Genomic DNA, 10934 nt, shown 5'->3' on the forward strand with positions numbered 1-10934 from the left:
TGTGTGTGTGTGTGTGTGTATTTGAGACAGGGTTTCTCTGTATAACAGTCCTGGCTGTCCTGGCATCTGCTCTGTAGACCAGACTGGCCTCAAACTCACAGAGATCGAGCTGTCTCTGTCTCCCGAGTGCTGGGCCTTAAGGGCTACAAGACTATTTGTAACCACCTGTGGTTATCCCACCCACTACCCAAGGCTCTAAACTGCGTCTTGCTTCAGTACAGGACTTCGACCTAGATTTCTCTGTCTGTCTCTGCAGGTGTCTGATGGCCAGCTTCTGAGGGAAGGCCAAAGGAAGACTGGCCGTTTTGCCTGCGGTGGGTAGGAAGCTGTGGGGGCATGCACTACCTTTTTCCAGGACGATGATTATATGCAGCCACTTGGAGACGTTGCTCCTCACTAAGTCCATATCTATGCTTTGGAGAGTGCAGCCCCTCCACTCCCAGAACAGGGTGCCCCACTCTTCTTGGGCGTCCCATAAGAGTTTTCTCAGCATCAGGTCACACTCGATCTCAGAGATCTCAGTCAACACAATCTGTGTGATCTCTTCCATGTTGAGGGAGTGCATGTGGGATTGGGAGTCGTCGTAATAGTCCTGGTAGCTTGCGTAGGTCTTCACCTTGTTAGTCAAGTTTGCCGCTTCCGCTGTGAGAGACTTGACCAGGTCTTTGGCTTTTGGTACTGGAGTACTGCCACACAGCAGGATGGGACTTCTTATCTACAACCGACAGGAAAAACACTCAAAGAGGCCAGACAGCTCAGAACACAGACATGTCTTACTGGCAACATTTTTAGTAAATGACCTACTTTTTGACATGATAAAATGAATGAAATTGGAATATTATCATTTGACCCAAAAGCCTAGACCAAGTTTAGGAAAGCTTATTTCATGTCGCCCCCTTTTCTGCAGTTGTTGAAGGACTTTGGTGTCCTGGAAATCACATTCGTTCATAGATCAAGAAAAGGCTAGATTCCTGGTAGAGGTTACCAAAAAAGAGATTTGTGATATCATGTCCCATTCAACTTCACAATCCATCAGATTTCTACTTGTGAATATCAGGGTGTGTTAGCGGCTTTCTGCTGCTGTGATTAAACACTGTGACCAGGGCAGCTTAGGGAAGAGTTCTGGCTAAAGCTCCATTGCAGCAGGGGAGCAATGCCGGCAAGCATCAGGCATGGTGGCCAGAGCAGAGAGCTGAGAGCTCACTCCCTGGAGCTCGAGCAGGAGGCCGAGAAGGCAAGCTGGAAGTACATCATGATATCACTCTGAAGGTCCGCCCCCCGCCCCGTCCCCCCCAAAAGTATTTCTTCTGACCATGCCACACCTGCTTAATCTCCCCAATCAGTACCCGCCACCTTGGGACCAAGTGTTCAAAAGGGGGACATTTCTCATTCAATACCACACTGGGCAAATATATCTGGATTAAGTTATTGAGCAATGATTCCTTAGAGAGCAAAAATCTAAATGCAGAGTGTTACTAAGATAAGAATTTTAATGATAACAAAAAGCACTTACTTTATCCTTTAGGTTACTGACATCTACTCGTAGGCCAATAATATGTGTTTCCAAACTGTTCCTGAATTTATTTAGGATGGCCTCTTTATTTGTGGCAATTAACTTCATAGCTGTTTTTAGATGATTAAACTTCATGAAAAGGATTCTGTAGATGGCCTTCTGCTCTTCAGAAATATCGATCTGGTAATCCCTCACAACAGAATACAGCTGAGAAATTGTGGAAACGTCTTTTTCTAATTCAGAAACACTCGAAGTGATTTCTTCCAAAAAATTAAAATGGTCCACAAATTCCTCTACTTGTGCAGGCTCACAAGCCAGCTGGTGCAGTGATGAATCTAAGGTCTGAAATTATTAACACCCCAATGGTAAGAATGTAATAAATTCACTATTTTAGAAAATTTTGGCTTTATCTTGGAATTCTGACTTCTATAGATGTAATTTCAGAAACCAATCACATACAAACTGCACATAATTCTAAGTGTTTGCTAAATGCTAGAACACTGACACAGTCAAATCTTTCTACAATTAGCAGAAAGTGCTTGAATATATTTCACAGGCGAAATAAATAAGACACGAGAAAGACTCTATGGACAACTTTAAGTAAGTGTGATGCAGATGTCAAGAGCGAGGCTGGACTGTGAGTAGAACACAGCCATTTTGACCATGCACAGTCCAGATTCCCCAGGCTATGGTCCCATTGTATTGAGAGACTGTGTTTGTATATTAGATGTTGTTTTCTCTACTTGTCAGACAAGGAACTGCATCTCAAATTAGTCTAAGATCAGATACTTGGTAAAGTTACAGAATCATGAGTCAACCCGCAACAGAGAAGCTTCTTCTCCCAATAGACAGCAACTAGCACAGAGACCAGCAGCTGGTCAAGGTGCAGAGAATAAGAAACCGTGCAATGCCCAGTCCTAAAGGGGACATCTGTGCACAATCTTCCCCCTCCCAAGGTCAGGGATTTTCAAAGAGGGGACAGAGTTGGCGGATGACCTTTAGGAAATAGTGTTTTCTGGACACAGCAGGGAAGCTGCACCTGTGCACAATGATTGTGGCAGCATGCACAGACCTTCAAGGCTCAAGCTAGACACAACTCCAGACTGGAGAGGGGAGATGGACATGAATTCCCAACCTCAGCCAGGAAGCTATTAGCATTTGATAGCTTCCGGGAGAGAGAGAGGTGGTTTTCTTCAATGGTTTTGTTGGACCCTGAAGTCCAATCACCGAGGAGGAGTCACCCCCAAGAAAACACTCTCACACTGCAGTTGATGTAAAAGCATGAGAATTTTAATTCTGTCGTGACAGGGTCTTTCAGCATTCGAGAAGCCAAAAGACCCCAAATAGCTGGTAAGGCTACTTTTAAAGTAAAAAGCCACAGAAACAAGCAGGGAGTCTGGGGTTGTTTTTCCAACTATTGGCTGATTCAAAGGGCTACTAGCAATGATTGGTCTCAGCCACGGCGAGAGAGTGGTTGCTAGATCAGGTGGGGTAAGGGAGAAACACCTGTGAGTTATCCTAACCATATCCGAGGAACTGAGTCAATATCCCCTGACCAAGACGGAGGAATGGAGTCAACCTCTAAGGGTTATCTTTCCCCAATTCCAATAACTGAGTTCTATCTGGAGAACATCCACAAGGCCACAGGGAGACGGAAAGTTTCCAACATTCCAGTACGTGCACGGGAAGCTGTTAGGTCTCCAGGGAAGGGGGAGCACTAAGGCTGAGAGGCCTCAGGAATGGCCTCCGAGTTGTCCTGGAGTTTTTCAATTTGACCCCTGGGAACTCAACTACACTGTAGAGCAGGCGCCGGACCCAAGAGTAGTTGGCTGGCACAGACTGGATTTGATGGGTTTCAGAAAGAGAGAGAAAGAGAGCACACATTTGGGCGGGTAGGATGTGGGGGTGGCTCTGGGAGGAATCGGGGAAGGAAGTGAATATGGCCAAAATACATTGCCAGAAATTCTTGAAGAATTTAATAAAATATTCTTTTTAAGTAATGAAAAATTACGTTAAAATAGGAGATGGTATGGGGGGGCTCTTAGGAAGGAACTCTATATGAAGACATTTTACTACCCAACTTCTAGACCCATAACAGGCATGTTGCCTTCTTCTGCCCTGCTGCTGAGAAAAGGCATGTGATGTAATATGAGGAGGGCTTAGGGGAGACACAGTGAGCCCAAAGCAGCCAGAATTCTCAATGACTATGTGGAGTCTAATAGTAACCCTAGGTTGTCTCTCTGTGAACTACTATCTGACAGAGAAATTAGTTCTAACTTGTATAAGCCACAGGTTCATTTCTTTTGGTGGTGGGGGTAGGGGGTCATGTGTAACTGAATCTAGTTAAATTAACATTTGCCCGCACTATCCTGCCTGTCAACACAATGCTTTCATACCTCTGCTACTTCTCCCTTAGTAATTAGCATTCTTTTTGAAAATTATTCCTTGTCTACCCAGGCTCTGTTAGATGGTTCTGATGAGATTTTATGCTACATTAGACTCCGTATGTGCAAGAATGGTGCTGTCTTTCCACCGTTATATTGCAGTGGCATAGTCAAAGGTTAGCATTAACTTTAGGTTTAAGAAGTATTGGTGGTAGGCATTCTCCTAAATATTAACCTTCATCAGGCGATGAAAGGAGACAGAGACCCACATTGGAGCACTGGACAGAAATCTCAAGGTCCAAATCAGGAGCAGGAGAGAGAGCACGAGCAAGGAACTCAGGACTGCGAGGGGTACACCCCCACACTGAGACAATGGGGATGTTCTATCGGGAACTCACCAAGGCCAGCTGGCCTGTGTCTGAAAAAGCATGGGATAAAACTGGACTTGCTGAACATAGCGAACAATGAGGACTGCTGAGAAGTCAAGAACAATGGCACTGGGTTTTGATCCTACTGCACGTACTGGCTTTGTGGGAGCCTAGGCTGTTTGAATGTTCACCTTACTAGACCTTGATGGAGGTGGGTGGTTCTTGGACTTCCCACAGGGCAGGGAACCCTGATTGCTCTTCGGGCTGACAAGGGAGGGGGACTTAATTGAGGGAGGGGAAGGGAAATGGGAGGCGGTGGTGGGGAAGAGGCAGAAATCTTTAATTAATAAATAAAATCAAAAAAGAAATACTTTAAAAGGTGAAACAAAAGTATTGGTGGTCTGTCTGGCTAACTAAAGGAAAAATGAAGTTGTTATATAACTTCCAGTCTTTAAGCAAGTCTAGGGTATTACTGAAAATGTTGGTACAGACAATGGTTAGTATACTAGGATCCATATTTGTCCTAGAAACTTAAATTTAGGATGCTCCCAGATGTTTACATACTCATAGTTTTTTAATAGAAGCTTCAAATGACAGTGGTCTTAGAAAATTTGTCCCATAAGAGAACTGCCCCCAAAGATAGCCCTAATACACACTGAAATTGCATTAGCATTCCAAGATTTACTGCAGATACTCCATAGAATGGTGGATCTTCTGTTCTGAGAGGAGGATGAACAAGCAAACATCTAACATAATGCCAGATAGTGATGCATGTTAAAAAGATCAAAGTGGAGATGAAGAGTGACATGGGATATACTTTCAATGTCACAGAAAGTTCTCAAGGAAGTGCCGGGTAAGCACTTGCTATGCGGCGGGAAGACTCAAGTTTGGCTCTCTATAAACTATGTAAAACCAGACACAGTAGCATGTGTGTCTCTAATCCCAGGGTTCCTAGGGCCAGATCAGCTGGAGACAGGAGAATTCCCAGAAGCCCAAGAGCCTGGTTTATGCCATACAAACAAGAGACACAATCTCAAACAATGAGGAAGAGAAGCTAACACCCAAAGCTGTACTCTGCCCTCCACACACATACCACAGCACACATGCAAGTCACATTCACACACATGAATGCACATACACAAAGACAAAGATTAAAACAAAAGCAGATGTAATCACACTACTTTCAGATTTTCCAAGGATAATGCTTCTGTGTATTTTTTGAGTGTGTGTTTTACAGTTACGATCTAATCCAAAATCTTTGATCTAATCCAAAATCTTATGAAAAAGGGAAGGTTTAAAGACTTACTTCCAATAGATTCGTGTTTTTTTGCTCAATTGTATAACGTAACAGGTCGTAGCTCATTTCTATGATGTTATCAACATATGGTAAGCATGCTAATTGATAATCCAAACTTTTCACGCAAAAAATTCCAAGGCGCATCTCAATATCCATAGTCACAATCTGTTTTAGGTAGCTTCTGAACTTATGTATTATACTTTTAAACTCTGTTGATGTTAAGATCCCCATAAATGGTAGTTTCGTACTCATGACTTTGGCCTTTTCTACCATGTAACAATACTTTAGAAAACTGCAGCTGTAATTGGTAACCAGGCCCATTGAATTACCAATAATGGTCAGCAGACTCACAATCTGTGAATGAAAACGATACACTCACTAGTCAGCACTCACAGTCTGGGAATGAAAAGGTTACTCAAACTTTTAACATAGGAGTGTAAATGTACAGTTTGGCAAGCTGGTTGTTTCTGTTAGGTAATGGTCTTTGTACAACTCATTCTGTTTAGAGCTGGGAGTAAATATTGAAATATGTTGGAAACAAGACCAAGCAATGTAGATAATTAACACTTGACTTCTATGCAAAGCTACTCAGATATTTAACTTTGTAATCAAGGAGTCAACTGAACTATATATTACAGAGATAAGACATCTATTTCATTACGTGTCACCTGAGCTTTAAGGGTCTGCTCTTAACATAGTCACAGACAAAGCCAGTCCTATGTATTTATGACTTCATCTAGTTCTTAAGACAGTTGTTTTGGACAGGACAGAATCCATACACAAGCTGAGATAGTTATATTCTACTGTCAGTTTGGACAAAAATATATAGTTATGTGGTAAGGGAAGGGCCGGGGAATGGCAAGGCAATGTTATAAAAGAACCGTAGGGAAGAAAACTCATTTCCACAGTGGAGGTTGGAAAGCTGTGGTAAGTAGAGATCAGAGGCCATGGGAAGTCAAGTGTAGAGTCACTGGGATGAGTCTCCCATTGCCATGAATTAGCATGCTCTGATGTTTCCCATACATCATGTTCATATAGTAATTTCAGTGGGGTACTGCCAAGACATACAATCTCAAAACTTACTTTGTTTTGATAGTCAGCATCAGTTTCAAAAAGGATATGGTAATCTGGCCATCGAATGTGCTTCTTATATTTGACTATACTTTCTGACTCATTAGATAAATCTGGAACCGAAACCAATTCAATAATGGTAGACAGGCGAGGGTCTTGGTGAAGAGGAACGATTGTGGCTGGAACAAAGCATTGAAAAGTTAGCATTTCCACCATTACAACATCTTACAAATCTTACAGCTGCTAATGGATTTGACCTAGCACACTTAAGAGACACCTCTCACACAGCAGCGAGTAAACATTTAAGGAAACATAGAGATGGATTACTGGGGTAAGGAAATACGAGCCATCCACCAAGTCCTAGTGAAACAGAAATCACCAAAATGTGGTGTTACTACCTCTCTCTTGAAGATAAAGTAACTTCTTAAAGGCTGACAATGCAACATTGGCAAAGGTTAGGAAAAACAAGAAAGCTTCATACACCACATAAATAAATGTAAATAAGAATAAATAGCCATATATAGATATATAGTAATCTTTCTATACTGAAAATACAATAATCTAAGAGTTCAAATACAACTAAACATATACCACAGATACGTAAACAGAGGAGGGGCAACTGTTCCTTATATAAGAATCCTGAGTGATAAAAGTGTGAAGGATTAGAGGAAGAGAAACTCCTTTTAGGGAGAGCTGGTTGACCGGTGCAGGATTTTCCACCGATGAATGCTACAATCAACGGGCACGTTTATCAGCAGAAACATATTTGTATTATCTTCTGACTTTCCCAAGGATCACCTTAGACAAGTACTTAGCATTACCAGTAACACAATGTGCATCTGCATGTTGGACATGTCTAACGACCTGAGACAATAAAAGGATAGCAAACTATCACAACATCCCTGCCTCAAATGCAACACATCAAAACTTATCATGCGACAGTAGTAGACAAACCAAACTGATGTATACTTATGGGAAAACTAACTAGTGCATTAAAAAATTCCTTAAGATCACAAAAGACAAGAAAGGGAGCTATCACAGACTGGAAGACTCAAGAGACACAAATGCAAAGCACAGCTGTGGACTCCAGATTCTGGACCAGAAAGCTGACATCAGCAAAGCAGCTGACCTCTGTCATTTCATTGGTGCTGCTGTACAGTTGCTTGTGCAGTTTTGATGGTCACAGCATGGGTAGAGCATGCAGGAATGCTCTACTCTGCTCATGATTTTCATAGAAGCCTCAAGTTATTTTATATTGAAAATTTTAAAAAAATCAAATGGCAAAAACATTTTATATTGAGGAAAAAAACATGAAAGTGGTCAGATGTTTTAACTCAAGAAACAGAGATCAAGAATTAAAGAAAGAAGGGAAGAAATAAATAAAGAAAGAAAGAATATCTAAGTGGCGAAAGGAATCTATCTACAGAAAGACTGACAGAGGACCTACTTCTTCATAATTAATCTCCCTCCCTTAAATTTAAGAATCATTAATACATGCCTCTAATTTCCATAGAGAAGTAGTTAATTCCAGGTGATAAATTCCTGGGCAGAAACGAGTGTGCAGTGCTAAAAACTAGAAGGCAGTGGGGCAGCTCTATAGCACATGAACTTAGCAAACTACAGCAAATGACAGAAGAGTTGCCAAGGCTCCTAATAGTCCAATTTGTTCCTAAAACTTATTGTGAGAAATGAAGAAACTCTTTGACCAATGAAGTCACTGCCATGTAATCTCAGATTACATACATACAGCTGAAAATAACCATTTAAAATTTATTCAAGGTAGAAACAAGATCTTTGCAATGCTATGAAATAAAATTCAAATAACTCGAGCCTTAGGTTGCTTGCCCAATTCCTATCTTTCATACTTTCTCTTTACAGGCATGCAGGCTAATCTTGATGGTCAGTTTGACTACATCTATAGTCTGTAATCTACTACAAGCCAAGTAGCTAGGCACACCTGTAAGACATTTGCTTGAATGGATTATTTGAGATGGGAAGACCCACCCTAAATCTAGGCCAAACCTCCTAGTGGCAGCCCACATAAAAGGACATGAAAAAAGAAAGCTTTTGCTTTATGCCTGCTTGCCCCCACTCTCGTGTCAGATTCATCTAGCCTGTTCCCAAGGCATTTCTTCACTGGTATTAGAACGTCTTCTATGGGGTCCCAGCATAGATTGAAGACTAGCAGCTCTCTAGGATTTCCCTGGGACTCCACCAACCAACTAGGCCGACTGTGACATCCAGTCTCATGGACTGAACAACTACCACTGGGAGCCAGCCACTGTTAGATTACCCAGACTAAAGCCTGTAAGCCAGTCTAACAAATCCATACACATACATGTGTGTATGTAGATGGACAGATATGTATATGTACATATACATGTATATATAAATATACATGTATGTATACACATACAAACTCATTCTATCAGTTGTTCCTTTAAAGAATTCTGACCAATACTGTGATATGCACATGCACACACACATACACACACACACACACACACACACACACACACACACACCTTCAAATAATTCTAAATTAACATTGCTTGATCCTAAACACTGGAATACATGGTCTCTTATTTATATCTGCCTTATATATCACTGACTAAGAATATTGGATAATAATTTAAAAAGCATTGCCAAAGACGGCACTAAGCCTTTCAAATACTTACTTATATATGTTTCAATAGTTGCTATCACATTTTGGAATTGTGTTGAAAAGTCCAGTCTGTTGGGATGTATAAAGAGGTTTGTTGGGAATTCAGAAGATCTGAGAGAAAACAATAAATAAACGTATATTCAATTGAATACAGTACCCAACAAAATACAGCTACTTATAAAAATGTCTCATGCTTACTTATTATAGAAGTACCCTCGCTCAGACTCAGTCTGGAGTCCTGTGTCTATCAGAGAAAGAGAAAGTAAAAACTTCTTAATATTTTAAAATGCTAGACAACAACTTAACATACATTAGTATTTTCTAAATATCCTGAGAGTCAATTCTAGAGACCGGCTGAAAGGGGTATTTCATCAGCGGCCCCTAGATTCTGATACCAAGAAAGGAGCTCTCATACAGAGCCCCAGACTGTGTTCTTTTCCTTTTCTGTGGATTTGGGAGATAAATCAGGGCCTCACTTGTGCTAGGTAAACACTCTACCACTGAGTGGCACTGCTGCTCAGGAGCCTGCCTGCTTGGATGCCACTCCAGGTGAGCTCATCCTGGTAAGGAGGGCCCAGAAGCCCCTGGGTGAGAAATCCTACATGTTTCAAGGTGAAAAGCATATTCTCACTCACATGCGCCACAGGCTGAGATTCATGTTCTATCATTGTTCACCTTAGCATGTGTGAACATCACACTATACAAACTAGCAAGGTGCAAACTTATTTTTTTTTCTTTCAGTTATTATTTCCAGCTGCCAGTGTGCTTCTTTCGGTCTTACCTGAAAGGATCTGTCGGAGGAGGGAGCCAAACTTGCTCGGCTGATTGTATTTCAAGAGCAGGTCTTCACTTGAAGTTCTCACATAACTTCGTCTGTTTTCGAAGAGTTCGTCATCATCACATGTCAGAGACTCGTCAAGGGTCTGGTCAGACTTCTGAGCCTTCTCTTCAGAGTCCTCTGGAGACTCATCCGAAGAGAGAATTCTCAAACATAGGTTTACTTCAAATATTGGTGCATATGTTCTTTTCAAGTCCATCTCCACTTTCCCTCTGTTTAAAATCTAATTTAGCAAATATGTCCACAAGACAAGAACAAAATATAGTAGGGCATTTACATTGTGATAATAGAGTTTACATAGTACTATAAATTATAACTATATTTACATGTCAAATAGCAAATAAGTAAAATATGAATTAACAACAGTGGAAAATTTGGGATAAGCATTATTCCAGCTTTTTACAATGATAGAAGAATGCACATGTATGTGTATGTGTGCATGTGTGTAACAAACAATTATTGAGTTTTTAATTCAGAAACTTGCTATCCATCTTATATCAAAATTTGTGTTAATGTTTCTAAGGTGCATCTTACCACATTAACATCAGTGTCTGGTTTGGGTTCTGAGTTTTGAACAGAAGGAGGAGGTAAGCTTGGATTAATAAATTCTCCATCATCATTCGATATCTTTCTAGAAAAGATCTTCCTTTCTCTAGATTAAGAAATTGGAGGACATTTTATTTTTGAAATCACATATTTTAATGTTTAATATATGAGAATATGTAGAGAATTCCTGTAACTTAGCAAGCAAGAGAGGAAGAAAGAAAGAAAGAAAGAAAGAAAGAAAGAAAGAAAGAA

General features: G+C 40.9%; 1 protein-coding gene across 1 annotated transcript in view; it reads right to left on the reverse strand.

Annotated features, from left to right (window-relative positions):
- Nucleotides 1–10934, reverse strand: part of Dnah14 (dynein axonemal heavy chain 14) — a 229533-nt gene that overhangs the window by 184387 nt on the left and 34212 nt on the right. The window contains exons 10-17 of the mRNA XM_013346965.1: nt 10671–10788; nt 10080–10359; nt 9497–9542; nt 9312–9409; nt 6646–6812; nt 5572–5916; nt 1514–1855; nt 346–715 (exon numbers count right to left, since the gene is read on the reverse strand). Coding sequence (XP_013202419.1) covers nt 346–715; nt 1514–1855; nt 5572–5916; nt 6646–6812; nt 9312–9409; nt 9497–9542; nt 10080–10359; nt 10671–10788 — 1766 coding nt within the window. The remainder of the gene's footprint in view (nt 1–345; nt 716–1513; nt 1856–5571; nt 5917–6645; nt 6813–9311; nt 9410–9496; nt 9543–10079; nt 10360–10670; nt 10789–10934) is intronic.

Source organism: Microtus ochrogaster, chromosome 6, assembly GCF_000317375.1.
Source record: "Microtus ochrogaster isolate Prairie Vole_2 chromosome 6, MicOch1.0, whole genome shotgun sequence".
Lineage (NCBI taxonomy): Eukaryota > Metazoa > Chordata > Mammalia > Rodentia > Cricetidae > Microtus > Microtus ochrogaster.